The sequence below is a fragment of the Bombus bifarius genome, unplaced genomic scaffold (assembly GCF_011952205.1).
Source record: "Bombus bifarius isolate JDL3187 unplaced genomic scaffold, Bbif_JDL3187 scf7180000008000, whole genome shotgun sequence".
Taxonomy (NCBI): Eukaryota; Metazoa; Arthropoda; class Insecta; order Hymenoptera; family Apidae; genus Bombus; species Bombus bifarius.
This window is the reverse complement of record NW_022884379.1, coordinates 669,213-695,738: the sequence shown is the minus strand read 5'-3', so window position 1 is coordinate 695,738 and position 26,526 is coordinate 669,213. Positions and strand designations below refer to the sequence as shown.

At 37.5% G+C, this 26,526-nt stretch overlaps 1 protein-coding gene across 10 annotated transcripts in view; it reads right to left on the bottom strand.

Annotated features, from left to right (window-relative positions):
• LOC117206289 (teneurin-m) overlaps window positions 1–26,526 on the bottom strand; it is a 652,575-nt gene that overhangs the window by 40,545 nt on the left and 585,504 nt on the right. The window contains exon 1 of one of the 10 annotated variants that reach the window (XM_033445487.1): window positions 17,738–17,919. The exons of the other annotated variants lie outside the window; for them this stretch is intronic. Within the exon in view, the coding sequence (XP_033301378.1) occupies window positions 17,738–17,843 (106 nt within the window). The 5' untranslated portion in view covers window positions 17,844–17,919. Of the gene's footprint in view, window positions 1–17,737; window positions 17,920–26,526 lie in introns of those variants that run through there. 10 annotated transcript variants of the gene reach the window in all.

The following is a 26,526-nucleotide window of genomic DNA, read 5'->3' as shown; positions in this document are numbered from 1 at the left end:
TAAAACGCGACATGGAGGAAGATGGTAGCGTAACGTTTACCGTTGGTACGATGGGGAGAAGTGAGCAAACGATTGGGATCCCTGGTCACGTATCACCAGACCGAAATCGATGTATTTTGGGGAGTGGAACGGAGGAAAATGGACAAGGGTTAGCCTCGTGTCTGGATTAGCTTTCGAACCGGAACGAATTAATACTAAAACGAGTACGCCATGGGGGAAAAAATGTGTGTACGCGTAAGTCTGGGTTCCCGTGTACCATGGGAATCGCGATCCCGAAACGAATTCGTGTAATAGGATCGAGATCATGGACCAACAGCATACCGAATGCAACTCGCAATTGCGTATTATATACTACGATTTGTTTTTTGTCCTTATTTTTTTTTTTTTTTTAGAGCAAGGTTATTCAAAAAATGAAAGGTGACAATTATAAATTGTGATATGATATGTAATTGAGAGCATTTTCCGTGGCTTTTTAGCTCTTTGTCTCTTTTTTTGTGGATAATGAAAGATAAAAGAGTGGATGTGTATTTGTTAATTAAGATAATCTCGTGATAAATGAAACAGATCCTAGATACTAGAAATCGAACACACTTTAAAAGTGGCCTGACATGCGTCGTATTGGCTGATAAAAGGACCAGAAATATTCTTTCGATAATATTTTCATAGAGGGTCTGCGTTCATGCCTGTCTGGATCCACCAGAATATAATTATCTCGGCACGAGGCAGGATATAATTCACATCCTGCGTCAGAAGCCCTTCCGGATGTACGTTTTCAGTCGGGACACGTCGATCTTGTCTTTTTACAGACACCACCACCTTCCCTTCTCTCTTTCTGGAAAGTTTCGGTGTCGAAGTTGGAAACTTTGATCGACTTTGATCGGTTGCTTCGAAAATTTACAGGCCAGGTTATTCACGTTATTCGAAGGTTCATTTTCAAATATATACCCTTCCTTCGACGTGACTCGAAATATGAAAAAAATAGCTTTAACATATAATACATAATTTAAAATAATATATTCTCTTTTTACTAGAAGAATAAAATAGTCGTAGATAGTTATGGAAGATAATAGAAATTACAAAGTCCTATTTATAGTTGTTAGTCATGGTGGTTCGATACGGTGTTCAAAGCGATGAGACGATAATTTATTTAACCACTTAACGTACGTACCCGTAACATATAAAAATTGTTTTTAATTTAGCCATAGATCTTTGCTCATTCAAGATTTTATATAGCAGAATACCCATATATTTTATTAAAAGATATAGATATACATTGTAGACCTATTTGCATCGTCTGCTGGTTTTTAATATGAAAAATTTAATTTATGATCTTGAGAACTACGACATTTTATACATATACTACAATATATATCTTATGGAAAATATATTGTGTACCTGTCTGCATTGTAAGCTGTTTTTTTATTATAACAAGATTTAATTTATGGATGCAAGAGCTACAATACTTTATACATACATTGAAACGTCTATATATTTTACAAAACAATATGCTATATATTTCTGTGCATTGTCTGTTGTCTTTTAAGGAATTTAATTTATGTATTTTATAGTAAAAATTTACATCCCATTCGGCGCAAAAAAATCCTTTAGATCATGATTCATATGGTATTCGATGTTTAGATAATTCAGCACGACAAAGCTCGGTTTTGGTGGCCATAGTAGGTTGGGCCGATTTCGATGGTAAAAAATGATTCTCCTTTTGTGACCGTTTCAATCGAACGAGCGGCTCTCGATAGCGCCACTTTAGTCGGCTCTGGTATATTTCATCGAAACGCAATTCAATTACGGCAAATTGATATAGTAGCCAGCGCGCGTTGCGCTGCCGGCAAATTTTCACGAGAACTTTGGAATACTAACCGATCAACCGTGTTCGCGATATTATTATACAACTAAATGTCGTGGTGTCAGCCGGCCCATAAATTATCGGCCACCCGTGTATTCTCACATAATCCTCGTATATTTCAATCACAATCGTTTATTTAAGCTGTCTAATACCATCTTCTTTGACCGATTTACTCTAACTCTTGATTCCACAAGAAAATGATAAGTATTATTTCTCATTATTTTATACTATATATTTTACTAGTATAATTATTATTACAATATTGAATACGTGGATTCTTCATATTAAGATTTCGTATAAGATAATCATTCTTAAAGTCTTTAATAAGATCCTAATATTATTCAAGTTTCAAATGAGATAATAATTCTTAAAGGTTACAATAATTTCCTAATAACATTTGAAGCCTACTTAACTCTTCCTAAGTGTCCCAATACTCATGAACACGAATATATATAGAGACAGAGACACGTATATTACAGCGTGTTCAAGGCGGTGAACGCGCGCGCGAAAATGTACGTAGTCGAGGATAAAGGGAGCGAAGAACGAGGGTAAAGAACCACCATAGCGGCCTCTACTATCCCTTCCATCTCTCTAACCTTCCTCCAGCACCCTCCCCTCACGATTCACCTCACCCTATCTCGAGCTTTGGCCAGGCAACGCTACCACCATCGTTGCCCTCCTCTGGCTTCCAATTAAAATCCTTTCGTCCATCACAGCCCTGCATTCTCTCTCTCTCTCTCTCTTTCGACACTTCTGCCCCTCTTTCTCTATGGCCATGCAACGGACGGCAGTACGCCCTTTCATTTTTAAAGATTTTTCTCCTCTAACGCCGGCAAGTCGAATCGGAAAAAGAAGTCGAGAGGACTTTGCGCCTCGGTCACTCGGAGTTTACGCGCGTTTCTATGGAAAACACGTTGGATTTTTCAGTTCTTGGCTCGATCCAGAGGATGTCTTTCGGTTGTGCGTTGTTTGAGATTAATTCCCACAGAATTGGAAATTTCGAAAGGTAATTGAAATATCATTATTGCAATGGTCTATAAAACAATTTATGAGACACTCCACATTGGAAAAATGAATAAATCAGGCAAAGGTTTTTGAAAAACACAAAAACTTGATTCGATTTTTTTATCTCCGAAGGCAAGGGAAAAGATATCTTCATAGAAGATACAAAGTGTATTTTGCGAAAAAGAATTTTGCTTGTAAGAATTGGAACACTAACTGGTTTTTAGCAACGGTATATGAACATTAGCGAAATGTACAAATTAGTGAGAAATTAATAACAAATAATAAATTTTAGTTGTCCGTTTGAAAACTTGTGTAAAAGCAACAGTATGTATAACTTCAATGCGCTGTTTATGATTGACGTATTGATAAGTGGTTTATGTGTGGTTTCCGCATACGTTTTATGTATACATCAACGGGTGCACACGTGAACATGATTGCGTCGTCTCATTCTCTCTCTTCATCGCCAATTCTTCCATTCTCGTCTTTCTCGTTCCTTAAACTGTGTAGAATGGCGGCAAGGGCGGTCGTTTTTTCAGCGAACAAAATGGAAACTCGACGGGTTCGAGAGACGGATCTCGAGAGTGACTCGTTCCCTGGTTAGGGGAGGAAAAAGGGCTTAATTCGTTTCCCATTAGAATTTACGCGCCACGGGAATGAAGAGAGGCTGCGAAACTGCCGGGGAAAAGAAAGTCTGGAGGGTGGAAGGAACGGATAGAGGGAAAAAAAAAGGGAGTTCGAATCTTTCTACTTTTCTTTCTTCGCGTAACAACCATCGAATTTTGCGGCGAGGAAACACCGCGGAAAATAAAATTAGCTTTATCGATGCGGCGCACACGAGTGTAAGATAAAAGAAGAAGAAACGAAGGTTCGAATCACTGTTTCATGCGAAAAATCGAGGGAAATCGATGTTGAATTATCTATTTTATGCGATTCGCTTCCCGATAGTCACGAGAGATCGATAGCCAGAAATGTTACAGTGTTCTTGCTTTTTCGGAAAAGAATGTTATTTATATTTTGATTAGGATTGTTACATGTTAGAACTTTAAGAAGTCTCTAGTATAGTTTGACTTTAATATTGTATTTTTGAATTTTAAGAACATACTTTCTCTTGATAATTGCTTCAAGACAGAGTCATATTCATAAGTTCAACAAAGATTGAATAATTCACACAGTTATTTCAACTTTATCGCTACTTATATCAAACAACGGCCAGAAGACAAAGACAGCGCGTAGATAGCGCAAAACGTGCGAGAAGAAGGAGGTATAAAAGTAATAACGTTCCATTTCACGAGTCAGTAAATTCTAATCGAGGATCGTTAATCGGCGATGAGCGGAAGTCGAGCGTGCTGCAGGGCACGTTTTTTCCTCCACGCTTTCTTTCTTTCACCGCGTTGAAACCGAGCGGACGCGTACACAGACCTTCAAGATCCCCCAAGACGCGCACTTGAATTCACACGGACCGGCGCTCCTTTGATTTCGATCCCTTTCCATTTTCCAAAGAAAAATTCCTCGCGGGAACACCAGCAAACCATCACTTTTCCACGGTCCATGGCTTAGATCTTGCTTGTAGAGGAAAAAAGATGGTGGAAAAAGAGAAAGAACAGGCTCGATGTCGTATCAAGCTGCTCCACTGAACGTCCACTCGAACGCGCGTGCTTCAACGCATCTGATCTTCAACGACCACCGCCTTTTCGTGTCTTTTCATAAGGTGTTAGATAACAGTGAGCCAAATTTAAGTTTAGTAATCGGAACAGACGAGAGAAATGCATATTTTTCAAGTTATAAATAATCGTGAAAACTGCTTTTTCTTAGTGGATCATAAATATGATTATAAGTAAAATATGATACTAAAGATGGAGATAATGAAAGAAGTCTATGGACAAAAATGTTGTCTGGGTTATAATCATAGAATTAAATAAAGTCAATTAGTTGATGAGAAAGACACAACTTTTTGAAACACGCTCTACTACACCTTTCGTCTGTCTCGAACGCGTTGTTTCCGCGCAGCACATAAATTCCAATGGGAAAGGAATTAAGCTCTGGCCCATTTCCCCGTGGACTCTTGCGCTTCTGTTCTCTACGAACGCTTTCCTAGCATGAATGGTAGGATATATCATTCGATTACCAGACTGCAGAAACGTGCTACTCGTTTTGCACCCGCTTTCCTTTTCCTTCTCGTTCGTTGCTTATATTCCAGCACGGCAAACGAACATTCATTTTTTTCATCTTGAGGCATTATCGGCTCGTTAAAGGAGTTATTACGAGCGGCCAATCGTTTATCGGCTCCTCTCCAACTCTCTTTCAAGGCATTGTGAACCGCAGACGATTCGTTTGCGAGCACCGCGTTCCCAGAATCTCGAGTCGAGATGATTTTCACCAAAGAATTCTCCGTTTATGGCTGTTTTATGCGTGGAAATGTGCTTAAGATATTAGGAGATAACGTTGCGTTAACGCAACATTTCATTTCGAATTCTTTTTCAGTCAACTTACGATTTCTTTAAACTGCGCCGGTTAAAGTTTTGTACGCTAATACAACTATATCATACATACACAAGCTTATTAAAAGTATTCGAACACTCGCATATTACGAGTATTATACAAATATTTTTAAATTTTTTTATCCCCGTTATGAGACTCGATTAGCATGATCATATTGATAAAGTTTGAAATAAATTCGAATATATGAAAATTGGAAATCACAGAAATATTCAACTATTAACAATGAACTATTTAAACAGTGAATCAACAAGAAGAAATATAAAAAGATTAAATAAATAATATCAAATGGGAAATAATTCTTAATTTTTTTCTTCTTCAATTTGCTTGTTCGCGTTTTGCTCATGGAAGTATGATAATTCCATTGTTCCGGTGAGGTAAAATTTGTACGTTTTACAACTGCATTTATATTTTGCGATTTACACGAGAAGCCAGCTTGGTTCCGCGTTTTTCCGCTGACTTTCCGGCGTGTAACAGCGCGTGTTTACTTGCTGTTTAGAGTGTACAGCATATGCGCGCCCTTCATAAACAAGCGTCTGTTTTATCGTGACGTGAATGCGCGTCCTTCGTAGCGAAAGGATTTTAAAAAAAAGAGAAAAACGAAATATACGAAAATTAGTTGCACATCGATCCAATATTTTTAGTTTTTTTCTACAACAGGATTTTCACGTTCTACGATATTATATTATATTATACTATAAAAAGTATTGTATCATTTTACACAAGTATAAAGTCTCCATTTCGAAAGATTTATTAATGGTTACACTATATAATTCTAACAAATAATTGTCTCGAAAATCTTAATCTTTAATTTAAATTAATTTAATAATTAAAGAGTTTAATCGAAAATTCTAATCTTAAATCTTAATTCGTTAAAATCTCATCCAAGAGAAATTCCTCCCATGGAAACGAATATAATTTTCTATGCAAGAAACACAAGAATATTATTATTATACTTGCACTGAATTATTTAAAAAACTAGGTTTCTTAATAAATTATCTACTATATTTGAACATAGAGATACCAAAATCTTTTATGGATAAAAATACCAGGAAATTACTATACCTACAGCAAATTATTTTCAAAATTAGGCTTATTACGGATCCATTATCTTTATTATCTCCCAGATATGACAAAAGCTTCCTTCTAACCGTAAATAAAAAAAGGCTGTTCCACGTCTAAAATCACAGAGCAAAAAGCATCGACAGGATCCAGGAGAATACTCGCAACTCCCAGAACATAATTCCCTACGTCACAAACGAGCGTCGGAATAATTAATGCACGTGTGTACTCTTTTTTCACGACCTGCGATGTTACAATGACGTGAGAAACTGAAACATCACCATTTCAAGAGAGTCGTGCGGTTCGACGGTCGTTCGTGTGCGAGAAACGTTAACACGCATCTTCTTCCCGTGTAAAATTCAGTCAACGGTTGACTTTTTGCATTTTCTAACCGAAAACCAGGCAGACTCGTTCCGTCACCCACGCGATCGATCATTATCGCTGAACAGATCGTATTCACGACAGCTGAGAGTCGATCGTGCTGACCGATTTACAGCAAATTATCATAATCCAAAGGTTTTTTTTTATTTGTAAGAATTTTACAATCAATTCTCATTGAGAATTATAAGTAAATTATTCTGGCGTAGTACTATAATGTAAATAATGAGTGATTATCGTATGCTTGATTCTAGCTGAATCTAATGCTTAAATCTAGAAATAATTCAAAGATTTTTAAAGATTATGGGACAACGAGTGGTTTGCTTTCGCGACCTTGAAAGGATGACACTTATGGTTGGGCGAATTAGAAATATTTAGTTTCTATTTCTCGTGGAATTATGTTATACGCTTTTTCGAGGATATTGGATCATTGAACGTCGTGGTTTCCATTTAAAGGCCGTAAAAAGAAATTTATATATTCTGAATTTAAGAAATTTGTGGATGTATGTGATTTTATGAGGAAGACTTAGAAGACTCTTCTTTTAAATCGAAAGATGTGTATATTTGATGCTTTAAAAATACATCTTGATTGGATAAACTGAAAACTTAATAAAATCCATAGAATTATATATATAACAATATTTGAATAACTTTTCATAATTAGTATTTTTCTAAGTATTTCTGCTCGTTGCGAAGTAAAATACTTTGCATTTGAAGAACCATGTATTTTATCGAGATACTGATCAATTATAAAAAGTATAATTAGATTGCTGCTTAAACGTTCTATAAAAATGTTGTATTCTCTTCAACGAAAATATAAAAATCCATCGGAGCGTGGATTATTGTACCCATTGAAAAACAGGTTAAAGAATCTCGGAATTGCGAACGAGTAGTTTCGTAGTGAATCGCAAGTGATCGTAAAAAATAGGAACACGATTCGCGGATGTTCGAACGAAATGGTTACAGTGGTATTCGTGTCCTTTTGAGGAGCGATCTGACGCGCTGAAAAGCGCCAATCCATGATTCCAGCCTCCCACCCACGCAGCAACCCTGACAGAGTCGACAAGATCGTTTTGTTTCAACGAGCAATTTATCTGTTCCCCGCCCTCGTAACGTGAACATCCTGAGCCCACAACAATACTCGGGACACTAACGACGCACTACGTCACGGTTCAAATTGTTGACGCTGCGACCATTCGATTACTTTTCGTACAATGCCATACGTTCCCATTCATAAGTATTAGGACATCTACAGAAAGTGTGATTAATCTCAAGATACGATAAATCTTGACGCTTCAAATACTTCTAAAAAGGTGTTTGGAAATTTGTCTCTGCACTTGAACCTCACCGACTCAATTTTCTCCTGTTTGTGTCAACAACAGCCAACAATCTATTGTATACCTTCCATATTCTTCAGCTGCTCCGATACGATAGTATTTAATCGACGTTCGAATCGCTACACTCATTCGCTATATGTATAGAATCAGTGTGATATGGCAATTCGTCGAGCATTCGTCCGATCCTATACATAGAGCATTATAATCGGATACACCTGCCACGTGTACTAATACCAAGGCATTCATCTTCGATCTAGCTAATCACGTTCCACTCGACGAAAAGCGAAGTCAAGCGTTCCTTGATTTCGACACAGATATACATAACGCGTTCGATTCCGCAACGGTGTCAATGACGATCGATACCGTTGATTTATTTGACCGTGCGGTGGTAACCTGTGATTGGATAACCTTAGTGCGAAAATTAATCGCAGAGTACAGATCGTATAGGCGCGATCGACTTGTCCAATCTCAGAAATGGTGTCCCTGCTTGATCGACTGTATCATAAAACACAGCTAATCGTTCCGAAATGCATGTGAAATATTCAGCAATTCAAATGAATTTAGATAATCCTTTTTGATTTGTTTGCTGATGTTTTTAATTCGGATGTATGAAATTATGTTAGCAATCATATCGTGCGAATAATAATTCTAGTGACATAATGATCGTTATTGACATTACTTTCGATCCTTATAAATCCGTGTTACGAGTCTGTGACAAATATTGTTATATAGTAAGAAAAATATAAAACAGGAAAATAAAACGTGAATTACAGAAATCATGAGAAACTGCTAAAAGCGATAAAAATAATTCTTTAGTTTGTCGCACCTCAGCAAATTTATTGATCGAATTCAGATTTTAACAGCTTAAATTACTACTATAACAGGCAACTTTCCCTCACCATTACAAGTCATGAATATCGCAACAGAATTTTGCTCCTGTATTTCGCTGTAGTCTACTCTGTATATCCTGGTTCGAAAACTCATTCACCGTTTCATCTGGTTGGAAGTAGACCAACGATTCCCATTTTCCGCATTCATAAATTCACCATCTGAACGTGAAACGACACTGGGCTCTGGGTGTATTTACGAGGATACACGATCTGTGCGGAATTAATTAACGGAAATGCGTGGGCGTTAACGAGGTGAGTGTGCTTTTGACATCGGCACTCGTTAATCGGTACCATTAAGAGTCGATAGAGATCGTCGATAGGCTCGATCTCTCGTTGGTCCGAGGTTGCTTTCGCCTCGTATGTTATCGTCTTATAATATCTAGGTACCGTGATCGACCCACCTTGGTTCGTAATCCGGTGATATAGAATCTGAAAGCGCGGACCAACTATTAATTAAAGCATTTCCGATTCGTGGAGATCGCCTCGTTAGTTCACGTACGTGAAGAAAGCCATGATTTAGGGACTTCTCTCTTTCTCTTTCTCTCTCTCAACTTTCCAAATTATCAGTATCTATATAGGCGTAATAATCCCTCTTAATGTGAATAAAAGCTATTATTTCACAGGAATTCGTAATGTGAATGGTTAGAGAAATATCGAGATGTTGGAGATGGTATTCGGTAAAAATAATAAAAGAGTATTTTAGATTAAAAAATTAATTCTTCTGATATGTGTAAAATGAAATTTTCCATCGTTAACGTTATACAATAAAATATCCGAAGTTTTGCTTAACTCCTACTCTTTCAACTGTATCCATGAAAATATAAATTTACATAAAAAACCGCAGTCTAACAATAATCACACAAGAAGGAAAAGTTAATGAATTACTGAAAGATTTATAAAAAGAACACCAAAGTGGCCTTGAAATGTAAAACGCCTAAATATGAGTGAACAAACAAACACTTTGCCAAACTCTGTGAAACGAAACACCCAAATAATAATCGCCCACTTCATATCCATTTTCCATCCGCTCAGAGACTATTACAGGGGGTTAGTTGGTAAAGTCTGGCTAACTTCCTGTTCCGTGTCGCTCTGTCGGTCCATTGTCTAGACTGGCGGCAAAAGAGAAGCTATTTCTTCATGAAGACACGGTGGCCTGGCATTCTTGCCCCGACACAAAAGAACGGGGCCAAAATATATCCGCAAAGCCAAGGTTAAAATCGATGCAGTAGTCGTTTAGCCGGAGCTGCCTCGGTAGACGCTGGTAAAATAAGGAAAAGGGAAACGAAAGGAGGGAAATAAAGGAGGGACATGAAGCAGAAGCGGGGTCGTCGAGGGGTTGAGGGTGGAAAAAGCGCAGGAGAGAGAGATTCTGCGTTTGGCAGATCGTGGATATTGGAAGGAGGCCCGACGAGGTCATAGAAGACGATCTTAGGGTTGAGAGCTTTGAATTCGTCCTTATGCTACTCCGAGATTCCTTCTTCTCGACGACTTTTGCTCGAGCAATCACATTTTGCTAACTCTGGCACAGACCCGGGTGAAATTTATTTGAAATAATAATTTTTGGGTATAGCAGAACCTCTATTTATCCGAACTTATCGGGAGACAAACAGTTTATATAATTGGAGTTCGTAGAATAGCAACTCACTAATTATCCCCACTACCTGGTATTTTTCGTTCGTATAATAGAAGCTCAGGTTCAGATAAATGAATTCAACCAACAAAAGTTCAGTTAATCGGGCATTAACTAAAATTTCGTTGAGATATGTGGAGTTCGTATAAACGGTGTTCTACATTATACACAGTTTCATGGAAGTATTCGAATCTTTTATGAATTAGTATATTCCGTGACATTATGCATGTTTGTTACACTTCCACATTTTGAAATTTCATTAATACTATCGTGTTTGAAACAGATTTGAAAATATGTGTATGCATAGAAATTGCAAGCACAAAAGTATATTACGCACAGATCGCAAAGGTATTTAAACAGTCGATTATCCATTAATTTATAGACGTTGATATTCAGTGCGATCATATACGTTTACAATAAATATCTTGTAATTTCTACATACTATTCCTATATTCTATATATTAAGTAATCTCAAACACGATAAGATACGAATAAATGTATGAAAATACTTTATCGCAATTAGATTCCTCTCTTGAATGTGTAACAATATTACATCATAATTAGATTTCCAAATTCGTTCACAATTCCCAAATCAGGCGACCCAGCGACACGAATCTGAGAGGTTACACGTGCCGACTCATCCCTCCGCGTGTAAGACATCAGTTCCAGAATTGACATGGCGTCACGTAGCTAACAACCCTCGGCGAACGTTTCTATTATCGAGCAGGGAGGCTAAAATGCTACTGTAACGAGGGCAAGCTTCTTGAATTACGCGGCATGCCGTGCCGGCGAGATTAACGTCTAGTAATAACAAGCGAACGAAAGTCAGACAAAGGGAGAAAGATAGGCGAAGTGAGATACACTCTTGTTCATAAGTATTAGGATACTAGCAGAAAGCGATGTTAACTTTAAAAATGATTGGTAACCTATTAAAACCTATTACAACTATTATCTGATTCGAAACTTGTGCAGGAACAGATCAAAATTAGATATAAAATCTTAAAATTGATAAAAAAAATCACATCCTTGCGTGTAACGTCTCTCGGTCGTTGTTCTAACAAATCTCGACACTTGTGCTATTGAATATTTTATCGTAATTCCAAATTATAATTTTCTGAGTTTTGCATCTAATTCATAACACAACATTCGTGACACATACAATTTTTAATTCATATTCGTCACCTTTCTTCTTGACAATGTTATAAATAGTTTTTACAGATTGCGTGCTTACCTTCAACGTATGCAAAATTATGAACTGTTAATCACTTGCCTGATGAATTTAAACGAATTACCACGTCTTATATGAAACCAAAAAATATCTTAAAATTATGGCCGAGAGTGTACATGGACTTGAAGAACGTACATATATAAGAAACGATAAACGATGCTGCGGCTGGTAGATGCAACACGGACCAAAGATTCCTCATTAGAGGCACGCGCGTGGTTATCGGTTGCTCAGCGTCTATCGAGTCTCTAGACTTGGAATTTAATTGCTATCCTGGGCTGAAGCAGCTTCTTGAAGCGCCACGCTGTCGAGGATTACGATGAAAGTTCCACGAGGCAATTACCTCGTATTTTACCTCGTCCAGTGCAACAGTGACATAACTCAAAATTTCCCATTATTCAATAAAATATTACTCTTAGATTATGAATGTTAGATACAATTATCTTAAGATTCCTGATGTCAGGTGTACATTACATAAACATTGTAATTTTCGTGCTCTTTATTTGTAAACACTTTTTCCCACATTTTCGTTGTATGTCTTATTAGAAAAATATATCTGCAATCCAAAGAAAGTTTTCCAAAACTTCCACTATCCTCAAAAACACTGTTCGAGTTATCCATCTTCCAGAAACTTATTTACCGAGCCACATATTTTTCCAAGAACTAAACTGAGAAACCTGAGAAAAAAGAAACAAGAAGAAGGCCAGACCTACACTTGTCAGACTGCTTCAGGAGCACTTCATCGATTTACAAATTTCTGTACCTTCAACTCGCTACTCTTCTTTTTACGATCTCAGAATAGTCTCACGAGTTATTCCTATAAACTATGCTTTTCAACGAGGTTCTGGATATTCTCCAGCAATCTCCGTATCGCAGGAAATCGAACAAAAATTACCAGGAATCTGTAGAACGAAGCAGACATACGAGGAGCGTGTCCACGATACACATAGTTTGTTTTTACGAGAGCTCATTTCCGACGAAAGTTCCCGAATCAATTCGTCGACGGCGAAATCCGACAGAAAAGCGGAAGGAGTACAAACTGGTCGCCCTGTCGTTTCTATGTGGGATCGTTACGGTGCATTCAGGAGCGTAGTAGCGGCTGGTGCACTGGGTTTTGCCTGATCGCTTCGAAACTTGAAATAGTTTCAGTGAATAAGTTGATCGCGACGTGTTACGTGGTTGGAAATCAGAGGAGAGTGTGAGAGATGTTTAAACCTGGCCCGAGTAACGTCATGTCGTTTCTACGCTGTTTAATTTTGCTAAAAAATCTGAAAATCCTGTAAAATTTATAATGTCAGATTTGGAGAAAGGTCTCAGATTTATAAAGAATATATAATACTTGATGATTATTTGTGATTGACGAGAAATGGTAGTTTTTGGTCTTGTTTTATTATTATTTTTTTTATGTTTCTTATTTTTATCTGATATCGAGAATTATTAAAGGTTACTGTATATGTAAATATACAAGTAATGGATTGGAATTAATTTCGAGTTCGAATTACTGTATTTTGGTACAATCGAAAGTTATACGGCAGATTTTTCATCTTGCGTAACAGAGATTTGCCCCAACGAAAATTATTAATCTCCGCTTCCCTCTTAATTCGCGCGCCAATGAACCGAATATACGAGGTGTCCTCAGACAAATAGAGACTGGCCCCAGGAATTACGAAAATAATTGGAATCTTGGGAAGTAAATCTATTCGATGAACATAAATGGCACAAAAATTGTTGGTGATGTTACTTCTGATGAATTTTGAGCAAAATATTGAAATTCTGCACAAGTTGAAAATCAATTAAGCGTTAATCAATTTTAAATGGATATTCGTATACCTAAATACAGGTACCAGCATTGTAACTACGCGTTTAACCTGACGAGTAATTTTGTGCAAATAAATAACTGAACCTCTAAAATTGATATACTTTTGATTACACATAATTGAAATAATTACGATGCGAGGTAACCACGCAGCCTGTTTAAGTTCTGCCTTTTAATATTTCGTTTGCATGAAAGTCTACCGATACGGCGATAAGCATAATTAAAAGATTCCATCGGTAACAACCTCCTCAAACAAACTTCTTCAAACTCGAATCTATTTCCTATGAAATAGAACAAAAATCAAGACCTAATTCGTCTACTAAATTCCCTTACAAACGAAACTCATACAAATGATCAAACAACGTTCGTTATTGCGTATATTTTATAAATGAATCTGTTCGTGATCTACTTTCATGTAAAATTGATTTTTCAAATAATATATTAATATGCCTTTAAAAACTCATTGGAACCCCAGCTCGAATTCGATGCACCCTAACGAAACGTTGATTCGTTCTCAATTGGCAGCGATCGTTGCAGCTGCACTTGAAATATCCACGTCAAAGTGTCAATAGACAGAGCAGCAGCAGCAGCAGCAGTAGCAGCAACGATGATTACAGCCCCGAACTCGACCACGCGATGCCTTATTATGTAAAAATGACGTCGTTGATTCGATGCACGCGCGCGACCGTTCCCATGGTGGCGATCACGCGTGCGTGCGACTCAACCTTAAGCTTCCACCGGGGAACACCTGATAAACCGCGCGACATTTCGAAATGTCAACCTGATAAACACGACGACGATCTCTGCCACGATGTTCTTCTCACGGAGACACGAACACCGTCGCGGAAACTCGTTTTCTTACCTTTCTGTTTGTTCAGATGAACTGTAGAGAGTATAATGCAATATGTTAATGGACTTTGGACGTGTATAATACAGAGAGGAATAAAACGAAGGAACAGTTAAATATTTTAGAGCGAAAGAGAATAGAAATAGAGAAATTCGTTGTTCGTAATAGTCTATAGAAAAGATTAAATGGATTTTTGCACGCAAAGTACCGATTAACCGAGTTGCTATAAAAGTTCATTTTCATTGCAAAATACATCTAGTTACAAAGGAAGGAGAGTGCTAAGAAAAAATATAAATAACACTATTTCTTTAAGGTTTCTCTGTCTTAATAAACACCCTGTTTAGAAATGTATGGCAAGTATCTGGTGACTTATTGCTAGGAGTGTACAACACAGACTGTACGTAATAGTTTTGTACGTCAGGTGAAATGAGAAAGTTCAGCGAGGGTATTTTATAGTTTCGCAGGCACAAAATGCATAGTCACATAATTTCAGGCAGGAAACAAGAAGTGATTAATCAAACTGTACAAAAGACGCCAGAGACAGTCATTATTGCATTTAACGTTGAAAATATAGAGCGCTGCGATAAATTAATTCAAATAAAAGCGCACTCGTAGCCTGGCTAAACTTGACTTATCCATGAAATCACGTAAGCTATCACTATTTGCTATCTGAAGGGGTTGGCAACAGCATGACGGCAATTATACTTTATTATAGAGATCAGAAATATAATAAAAAATAAGCTCAGAAATATATATATAGATTTCGTTTAATTGGTAAAGATATGTATATGAAATATTTAAAGTTTGTAATATTTAAAGGGTAAAATAAATTTCTATTCATATTCTATTTCCTCAATGATATACATAAAAATCTAAACTTGGGTAAACGCACATTTGAGAATGGACTTGATATCAAAACGCTTATTTCTTTGCAGAAATTTCCATGTAAGACCTCAATCCCTTCAATTTATTCTCGATTATCCGAAACACGGTGTTAGGTATACTTTTTCTGCCAGGACGATTAAACGGAAGTCCTCTTTCTTGTTTTTAAACCGGTGAAAGTGTTGCTTCGGGGAAATCGATCGGCGCTCGAAATAGAGGATGAAAGAAAGAAAGAGAGGGAAACGTGGAGGGTGAGGAGGCTTTTATCACGCGAACAGCAGGCGGATCGCTGGATAAGCCGAGATTTCGTGGTGGTAATCGATACACGCGGTCTAGAGCCTCGGCGCATGAATTTACACGGGGATAAATTTAGCGTATAGCGATTTGCATGAGCCGCGGTGATAAGTGCCCTGAGCTGCCCCAAGGAAAATGCAATGAAGCCTCTCCTTTTCGCTCGCACCTGAGTTTCCGCGGTTTTCCTCTTTTCTTAATTGCGACGACGCGTTCTTTAAAAGTTTCCCGTTTCCATGGCCATAATTCCGGCCACATTGAATATTTTACGCGATTTTCGCGCCGCGACAGTTGACGGCTCCATGATTTATCAAGCGAATATACGCTCGAACCAGTTGGCGATTCTGCGGTCCAGGAATTTTCATATTCACGCGGAGGAATTAAACGTTCCCGCCATTAAAGAAGCGCCGTCCACACTTTTCGCTTTATTTGAGTTGGAAATAGGGCGAATTCTGCGAGTGTTGTCCTTAGATATGTGGGAGAAATTTTATTAACACATTAATGGCTAATGATGCGTTTAGTAAGTTCCTATTTGGTTAATAATTAATTTGATGAAAACTTAATACATGAATTATTATTAGCAAATTATTAAAACCTTTAAGAATTATTTTATATTAAAAAGAATACACATGTGTAAATGTATGTGTGTGTGTCCAATATTACAAATTAGATTTCTTAATTATTTAAATTGTATTGAATCAGATAATCCTTTATAAATATCGATAAATTATTACAACTTTTAAAATGCTTCTTATTTTAAAAATGATATTCTCTCTCTCTCTCTCTCTAAAAGTCTTGATTTATACATCACTATGATATCCAAATAACCATATTGAACTTGATTCTATCAGTCTTTTTCTTCCATCAGTCAATTATTCGATTAATTCCCTGCCATTGAGTATTTTTTACCATTTCACCGATCCATGAGATATCTTTCGCCTTTCCTTTTGTTCATATCGCGTGTGTATGATACGAGTTCTTTTTCCTTCTTTTTTTGCTGTTCTATTGTGATGTTTTGCGCGTGCATGAGAAAATATGCCGCGCCTACGTGAGAATAAAGCGGGCATTTTTGACTGAAATTGATTGTGCCGCGGTGGCGCGCGCTCGGAAAAAGGAACAGGATGAAGAAAACATCCCTCCAGCTAGAGAGTGGCAAGGCGGTGTCACGCAACTGCATTATCACGCCGAACGTATTTGTCACGTTGACGTTTCCAAATCGTGACGCGTGGAAATTTTTCATGCGCCCAAGTGGGAAATGCCGCACCCCGGGAATTTCGCGAGATTTCGAAATTGGCTAGCCCACGTATCGCGTCTATTGTGGAAATGAACGTTTTAGAATCTTTCGCTATCATCCTTCAATCATGGATTTCAAGATATCATTTCTTCAAACGAAACTCTCTTTACTATTTTCTTTTATATACACGTGGTTTTTCTACTTTTTACAAGGCAGAAGCAAACATATTCGATATGTTACCCAGGAATTCCATATAAAAATCGTCTTTCCGTTTGACTTTAGCACTAAACAACATTAATTAAGCGAAACTAATATTCGTTTCTTACAAAACGTATTCTCAGAAACTATCAGATTGCATACTTCTCTCTTTCCTTTGCCTTCCTTTACGAGAATTCCATTAAATATCGCTCGTTCGAACAATAAACCACGAAGAAAGAACATCGTGTTAGTGGGCAGAAAAACAAGATTCGCGACGACAACGATTCTTGGACAATGCCTAGGGGCTTTCGATCGAAATGACGCGCATCGTGTCACGTTCAATTTTTACCGCAGCTTCGTGGTACGCGTTCACCATAAAAATCGTTCCCTTGTACCATGAGAGATCGAACACGGCTAAAAGGAAGCTCGAAAGCTGCGTTAACCTTTGGAACGTTCTGAAGAAATCGGCGAGAAGAGATCGAGGGAAAATCCTGCACGTTCGTTCGACCGCACGGACTGGTTTCTGACTGAAGAAAAACTACGCAAGACCCGACAAGAAGAAGCCAAGGGAAGAATACCACCCACCTCGACCACCACCGTAGCAATACGTGTACTCGTTATAGTCCATGGACGGCCGCTTGAGTAATCCCTCGCTGGGCACTAGGTCCAACAACGCCGTGGGATCGCACATTGAGATGAACTTTCAAATTTCTCCGTCATCGACGAGTGAACATTATCCGCTGCATACACTTAATGAGTTTTCTTTTTTTCTTTTTAACTTCCCCTATACAGACTTTTAGGTAGAGGAATGTGTCCGTGGCGAATTTTTAACGTAGACGAAATATTAGGCCACAAATTTTTACTATATATATACATACATATATATATATATATGATTCCTGAGCAGAAAATTTTTACTCGCGAATTTTTAGCATAGTCGAATTTTTCTTATCCGTGAATTTTTAGTATGCAATTTCTAACGTAGACAAATTTTTCACTTACAAATTTTTAATATAGAATTTTTCCCTCGCGAATTTTCAACGTAGATAAATATTTTGAGCGCCGTCGGTAGTCGATGGCTGCTACGCTATCGCAGTTTCTTTTCATCATCGACAATAGAACATACTCTGCTTGTAACACAATACCATCATTCACTGTGTCGCTTAATTTTTAATACAGATGAATTTCCTTGGAACACGATCCTTTTTCTTCATTAAGAAAAAAAAACTGCACTTTTCAACACGTCGAACTTGATCTTCTGTTCCTTCCTGATTTTCAATACAGAAGAATGTTTCAATTTTTTTTAGCGTTGTCAGTTGTATCCAGCGATCAATTTTTGCATTAAAAACACAGGATATATATAGAGAGAGAGAACGCGTAGGAGGTTTGAAAAGCAAAGGAGAGAATTTTGAGGTTCGATGACCTTCGCACAAATGATCCTTCCGGTATGGACTTCAAAGGGATCGCATTGGTGAGACGTCGATGGATAACGTCGACGTACGACAAAGTAAGTACACACGAAACTCTGCCACGAATCCTAAATTAAACTTGGTCGTCGCGTGTTCACGTGAAATACGACGAGCTCGTGGAAAGTTGCAAGCGGAATTGCCCTCGTGCACCTGTTATACCTTGCTTCCAGCATGGGCTCAAAAAATTCCACCTTTCTCGTCTCTTGTTGCTTTTCTTTTTTTTATTCGGATCTTTCTTCTCTCTCTTAATTTTTCAAAAGTCAAATGGATCGCCACACGTGCTTCGAATGCTCTCAAAATTCTTCGAATATTTCTCTAAGTTTCTTTTCGTCAGAACGAATATTTCGAGAACTTGCGCGAATCTTTCGAACTTTCACGTAAATTGTCACAGCCACTGTTTTAAGGAACTTCTTTTTCTTCCAACCGAATGTTTCACCATACAACACTACTCCAAGACACCAACAACAAGATAACACTCTTAATCACGTTTCTTCTTTCATTGGCAACGTATCAGCGAATCTCTTTGATTCAGCGATTCGATGACCAATCGTTGTACCTTTCACGTTTCCAATAAGGGTTGAAAGTTCGCAGTGCCGAAACTTTAACTGATCGATAACCCTGACACGTCCTCCGGCACCCAAATTTCTATTTTCCTTTTCTTCACTTCAAAAACCTTGCAAACTTCACTTTATATTATGACAGAAATATCTTTCTCCTATCACAAATCTATATCACCGTCTGTTAAATTTTCAAAATTCACTAAATTCCTAACATTGACCAGCAACGTTGAACGGTATTTATCTCTACTAAAGGATCAATTTAACTATTTTGTAAGTATTTACAATGAGATATATTACGGTTAGTCGCATGTTGTTGCTTTGAGTATATCAATCTTTCGAGCGTAAGGGATGAAGATTCCCTCCGCAAGGTTTGCACACGACGCTTAAATAGAAGACGATGCGCACGCTTGCGCGGTCACTGACAGACTGAGGAGACAGGGCCAGCCGATGACTCCCGACACTGTGGCGGATGGAGCCGAGGAAAGGAGTGGGGAGGAGTAAACGAGCGGCAGGGAGATCTTGCGGGGTGGGGGGTGGTTCGTGTAGACTGTACGGTGTACAGTAAAGGGTAGGGAAAGGTGGAGGGGGAAGCACAACAGCCGGTCCTCGACGATCACAGCAACCACTACTTCACTGATGCTGCAGTGGATTCCATCGGAAGACGCTTTCGCTCTTTCCCTTTCTTCCGACGACACCGTGCGTTTTCTTGCTTCTTTATCTCACCTCGTTTCGCATCCTTTTTATTGTTTTTATTCCCGTTTATTTTTCTTCCTTGAATTCCTTTCCTGTTTCTTCCTTTCTATGTTTCGATGTTGTTATACGCTTATATAAACGTGGCACTATGTAATTAATGCTTGTTAACTGCTGGCACAAAGTCGCGTGGTTTTCAATCGTGAATTTTTTTTTTTATAACTCGTCAATCTCTTTCCGACGTCATTTGAAAACAATTTCGTGTCATCTGCAGTCAACATGTTCAAATGTTTACACTGTGGATAGACTTAAATTGTTAAATTTGATCTTGCATATCTACATATATTCGAAATAATAATACTAGTGGATACGGTTATTAAAGCGTAACGTGGATGAAGTAAAGATAAAAGTAAAGATTGTTGCAAAAGAAGAGATGTTTCACAGTATCTGAAAGTTTTGAAAATAAAGAGTCGGTGAACTACTTTGGAGGAAGATTTAAGCAGAAGGATCCGGAAGGGACCGAGACGATTGTTTTTATAAGAATAAATTTCTGTCGGTCAGAGTGAAGATGGGTCGTGTCTGGTCGATTTAAGAACGCCCCCGCAGCGGCTACGATAAATTGACTTGTCGCGAGTGTTTAATTCGCTTAGTACCGTGTGAAGCTTTGTGTTTCGTATGGAGTGATAAGAATAGGTGAGATAATTATGGAACTCGTGACGCTTTGTTCTAGAAAATTATATCAGATTTGCAATTTGTGTGTTCGAATTATAAAATCGAATTGATTCAATAATAGAATAATAGAATAATTTAATAACAGACAGAGAAATGTTAGTACTTGTACATTTTCTATCGACAGATTATCGATTTAACGACAGCTGCGATTATAACGCCGCGGCAGCCATGAAAAAATATAGTAATTTTTAAGCGAACAGAATTAAAAATAAAGGTATAATTTTTTATAGCCTTTTCAATTAGAAAAATATTGTACGGTCTTTTATCTTTACTTTTCTATTCTCTCAAGCGATGTCAATCACCGTCACTTCCCATGATATTATTGTGTGTTGTCTCTTGCTCCTAACAATACATGGCTTTTGTTTGTTTATCGTTTATAATTTAAAAACAAATAAAGCTTCACGATTTACCATATTGTTCTTGTTGCGTTATTTTTCTTTTCGGTGTTCAACAATACGACAATCAAAGCATGAAAATCCTGCGCGTTTGGTGGGAAAATATATTGTCATTAAAATTGAAAATTTACAAATTTTCGCCGATTTCTCTTTTAAATGTTATCGAAAATAACAAATTTCCATCATATAGTATATAATAAGATATATAAATAATAATATATCACAAAATCATGTTTTGTACGTAGATTTCACAAACATCGAGTAAATATTATTATGTTTACGAAATCCATTATTCCATTTGTCAAACAAAAAATAACAATTTAAGATAATAATGTGCTTATAATTCGTATAATTTACAGCAATACAACAATATAATTAATATTGATGACTCCCAATTTTACGTTAAAGTTCCTTCAAAATAGGAACACAAAAGGTCAGAGATTCTGTCGTATGTTTATGGAAGAAAATTGAATGTTAAATCTGAATTCAAACCAGAATTCTGTTTTTCAACATAAATCACGCATCTATTTTAACTAATATTATTTACTTTACAAAAAAGCAGAGTGTGTAATCCACCTTGCGATAAATCAAAAAGTTTTCATGATAAAAGCGTACCTTTTTTTTTTAAATTCAATTCCAGTGACTCCCTATTACAGTTCAACGTCTAATCAGTCGAAAAGATTCGTTTCCTCGAACCAGCGAGGACGAAAAATCGTAAACAGTGTTTTCGACGAATGACCACATGGATAAGGTTATCCACGACAAACGGACCGACGATAATCTCGTTTCGAGAGTTATCGTAGTCATTTGCCTATTCTCGTGACACCGTGCCCTTCTTATTTGCCGGGACAAGCTTCTCTTATCGAGTAACTTGTCTTTCCGATAGCGTTTCTCTTCTTTTTATGTGTCTTTGGACATGCTGATTTCAAAGTAAAAAGATCACGAATTATAGTTACTTGAGGCAACAGCAACCATTCAGGGAATTCACACTCGACTTAATGCCCTCGTAATGTATCGCGAATTAATGGCCGAGTGGAAGAGAGAGAGAGAGAGAGAGGGAGAGAGTTAACGAGTGAATGGTTAGCGTAACGAGACTTGAATGGGCCTCTGGGCAACGCGAATGTTCGTACGTAAACGGACCAAGTATTGACAACGCGGAACGATAGTTCCCCCTTTTTCTCTTCCTTCCTCTATCAATTTACGCATTAAATATCAAATAGTGTAAAATCTGCGCAGATTATCAAGGAAAGGATATTATGAGTATATATTTTATATAGAATTAAAATCGTGCGATGAACATAAATACGGTACATAAATGTCTAATTACGCGTCTTTCTCAACAGGAATGGACAATACTATTATCAAAACTCTAGTTCTTAATAATTACGGAAATAAATAAGATATGCTAGATTTAATAATAATAACATATTTTTTAAAACGTTGCTCATTCAACAGTTGCATAAAAAATATTCCTATGCGATGTCTGACGAAGCTTTCTTCTAATTAAGCTCAAAATTCATTTCTATAACACGAATATTTTTGAAACTAAATTCGCGCCTTTACATGATACAAATTTTAACGTGTAAAAATGAAAATGTGCAAATATTGTACTAAATTTGCGTTAACGTGGAATAAAATTTTTCAAATATACAACAAATGAAAATCTTACATAGAATATCCGTTTTCATCTTAACTTATTCTAGGTAGAATTGATTTAATACCTGAATAATTGTCGTTATTTTAAGTAGCAGCGGGTAAGTGTTCTAAAACTACTCTGCTTGTTTCTTAAAGCACCTGACAGGAGGATATTCTCGTTTCTCGATCACCTGTCCGTTTACGAACGATGCTTTCCTTGCATTTATAATTGATTCGTGTTGATTTGGTCGATAGTCTCTAAAGATCGGCCAGCGAACAGACTAATATACATAGGAACGTATAAATAGATAAAGTCGATTCGCGTAATTATATTTGTAAATGGGTCAGAACGATAAGAAACCGGATGTCGTAAGAAAAGGCGAATTGCTCGTATAATTTATGAGGTTCGACAGAAATGATGGGGCTCTACAGAAGCTGATTGTCTTGGGCGGAACTGTATTTCATTCCTTGATTCAGAAATTTCTTTCGTTTTTATTCAATCATCATGATTCATGAATGAACTGCTATTACATTCAGATGATTTCCTTCGAACGAATCGTAATATCAAATAGAACGATCGACAAAAATCTTAGAGAACTAATTAATTATTAGATTGCTGTATATTTTTAATTCGAATTGCGTGTAGTTTTTCAACGACTATTTTGTTCCATTATGCTAGATTTATTAGTATTATCAATTTCAGAATTCTAAAAATCTTTACAATGTGGTTGTTACAATTTCTTTATTCACAAATCTCTTTAAAATAGTTGTCTTCTTAAAAATCGATTATTAGCCTAAATTACTTTAACCAGGTCCGGAAATTGCCAGTTTCCATCTTTGGCTATTTTCCCAGTGTCGTTCTGACGCAAGTGAAATATACAGAATATACAAGGACATGTTTGAGATGCGGATTAAAACAAATCAACTTCGCTTGTTTACCGAATTCGTGAAATCTTTCGCTGTCGATATTTAACGAACAAAAAAAACCGGGGATAAAATAAAAAAAAAGGTAGAGACAGAATAAATTCGTATCTACCGCAGCGAGAGATTGCGGGAAAATTTTCAATTTTCCAGGGAAACAGTACTGCTGGCCGATTTTCGTTCGCACGACCCAATTCTCCTTTCCTGCTGTTTTCCTCGGTCACGGTTCTGCTATCGTGACAAGGCCGACCTTTTCGAGAAGAGAGTCATATTCATGGAACAGGATGATCATTCTCTACGATTAGAACACGCGAGAATTGGATATTCTTCCTTCTTTTTCGTGCATTTGCTTCATAGCGAGAGACGAATCGACCTGAATGAAGGTTAAATTGATAACTCGGTCCGGGAAAAATAAAACGCGATTCCAAAACAGAATTCTATGGACTGATCTTGATGACGAGATCTCTTCCGCCTGAGTTAAATTTTCTGTAAAGAAATTTTGTTTTCTTCGAATACCATATTTTATTTGGATTACTTGTTGTCAATTTATCTAACACGTGCATTTTTTCAAGTTAAACAATATATTTGTCGATAGTCAAATAGGATAGAATAGAATAGAATAGAATAGAATAGGTAGAATTAGTCAAGTATTTATAAAATTGCGTCGACGCACCATGTGCGCGAATAACAGCGAATGTGTTCATACATCCAAACGTAATGCGTCAAGTATAATCGCGATTGTAAACCGCCGAAGGTTATAGACACAGAATCTCGGATAACATTGCACCCCCTAAATTATTAATCTTAAATCTTACGCAAAAAATAGCTTATGGATGGCGGCATGGATGAAAAACCGCACGATGTAGCCTCGATTTCCTCGTGAACATCGTGAATTCAGCCCATCGTTGGGATCTTTCTTAATGCATCAGGTTCCGGCGGGACCGGTGGAGCGGCGCTTTAAGAGAGGTTTCAGAAGGGTCCGTTATTACGCGCGTTCTTCTCGCGCGGACTCGCACATTACGCTCACGGAACGCGTGTTTATCCAAGCCGGCGGCTACATCGTGGCGCGACGTGTGAGGAAATTTTCGAAGGCTTTGAAAGGAAAAAAGGAAGAAATCCTCTGTGGCCCTTTGACCGGCGAAACAACGCAATTGAGAATCGTGTCGGGCAACGAGGAAGAGTCGTTGCCTAGAGCTGCGTAATTTACGAACCAATCATTCTCGTATGCAGATGGTACGGGCCCGAGGGTTATACGAGTTCGAACCAACAACCCTTTTTCCAACGTTCGAGCCTGCTCTTCAGCGTCATCACACACGACTTAGCCGGACCTCCCGCACGGTTCAACCGTGCTTCACAGTTTTATTGGCTTAACTCACTATTTTACAGCCGATAGTGGATTAAAGAGATTAAGCGCCTAGCTGGAGGGTCGTCCGTGCTTCCTATAGAGACATAAACTCGCGTAGATACCGAGGATTACTACTATTTTCCCTGGACGTTTTTCTCCTTCGTTTTTTTTATGTTTCACGTTGTAACGAGTGATCTGCTGGTGGCTTGCATACCGGCTTCGAGGCGTGGTCGCGATAAAAAGTCGATTTACGCTGATGCACGTGGCCATTGCCGAGGTTTCTCGAGATTTTAGTTGCGTGTAATGGTGATGGCTGCTGCAGTCCGTAGAGGACGCGTATTTATGTTTTTCTGAAGATTTCTTTACGTTTGGGTTGTACTACTGACGAACTTCGTGTGTGCCATTTTTAATGACTCATTATAGTCACTGGTATTACTCGCAAAATACTATAATTTAGTCGTGGATGAAGTACAATTCACGGAAGTCGGAATTGTTGACTAATAACAAGAGCATTTTATCGTGGATGCGCATGTTAGTTTATCTTTGGATGAAATCTCGCCCACAACTCTTTGATTCAACATACTTCGTGAAAATCAAAATTGTTGATTAATAATATAATTTCCTTTCGGAAAAGCTTTCCAATTTTTTCACAATTTGATAGGAAGAACAAGAAATTGATTATTAAAATATATTGATTATCAAAAACGCTATGAAATTTATCTTAAAATAAAGTTTTCTTTAAATTTATCTTTATTCGATGTTTATGAAATTGGAAATGACAATTATAATAACTTAATCTAAAATTAATCTAAAATTTTCCCTTTGCTTCCACTATTTCTATCAACCAAGGGAATAAAGTCATCCGATAGAAGCTTCGAATCAGAACAAGGAAACTAAGATTGCTCTAGCCACGTTATTCGCAGAAGAAGAAGAAGAAGAAGAAGAAGAAGAAGCAGAAGTAGAAGAAGAAGAAGTTACCGGAAAGATAAATGGAATCGCGATGGCCGAATCTTTTATCGAGTTCAAGAAAACGTATATATACGTATATATATATATATACATATACATGTAGTTTCTATCGGGGCTGTGTAACGTTCCATAGGGTTTTGCCCCGTTCCAACTTCATACATTTGTCGCGTGGTACACTGACGCACAACTGGAACGCGGCAAGAATCTTCGGGAGGAAACTTCCGGGGCACGTCCTCGTCATGCTTCATAACTGTTAGTCTGGTTAAACGCGGTGTTGCCCGCGTAAGAAGATGGCCAGCTAGGTTGAGTTTCCTTAGTCTTGTGTGAACAACTTACGACCCTAAGTGAAGCTTGTATATAGAGGAGAAAAAATGTTACGCATAGTTGCACCGTGAGTAAACAGCTGTGCAAATTATGGGACAAGTCGGAAGATTAATCGTGCAAGTTTGGATGGTTTACGCGAAGGTTTCTTGGAATAAATTATGGTTAAGCTGTGTCGATTACCGAGGCAGCTGCTTTTGGATTTAATTTTAAGCTGAAAGAAGCGTTTATTTGGCGTTTATTCATTTTCACAATTAAATAACAATGGAATTATGTAGGAACGGTATTGAAATTCGTAATATAGTTTCTGTCATCGTTTGATTTGAATTTCAATGCA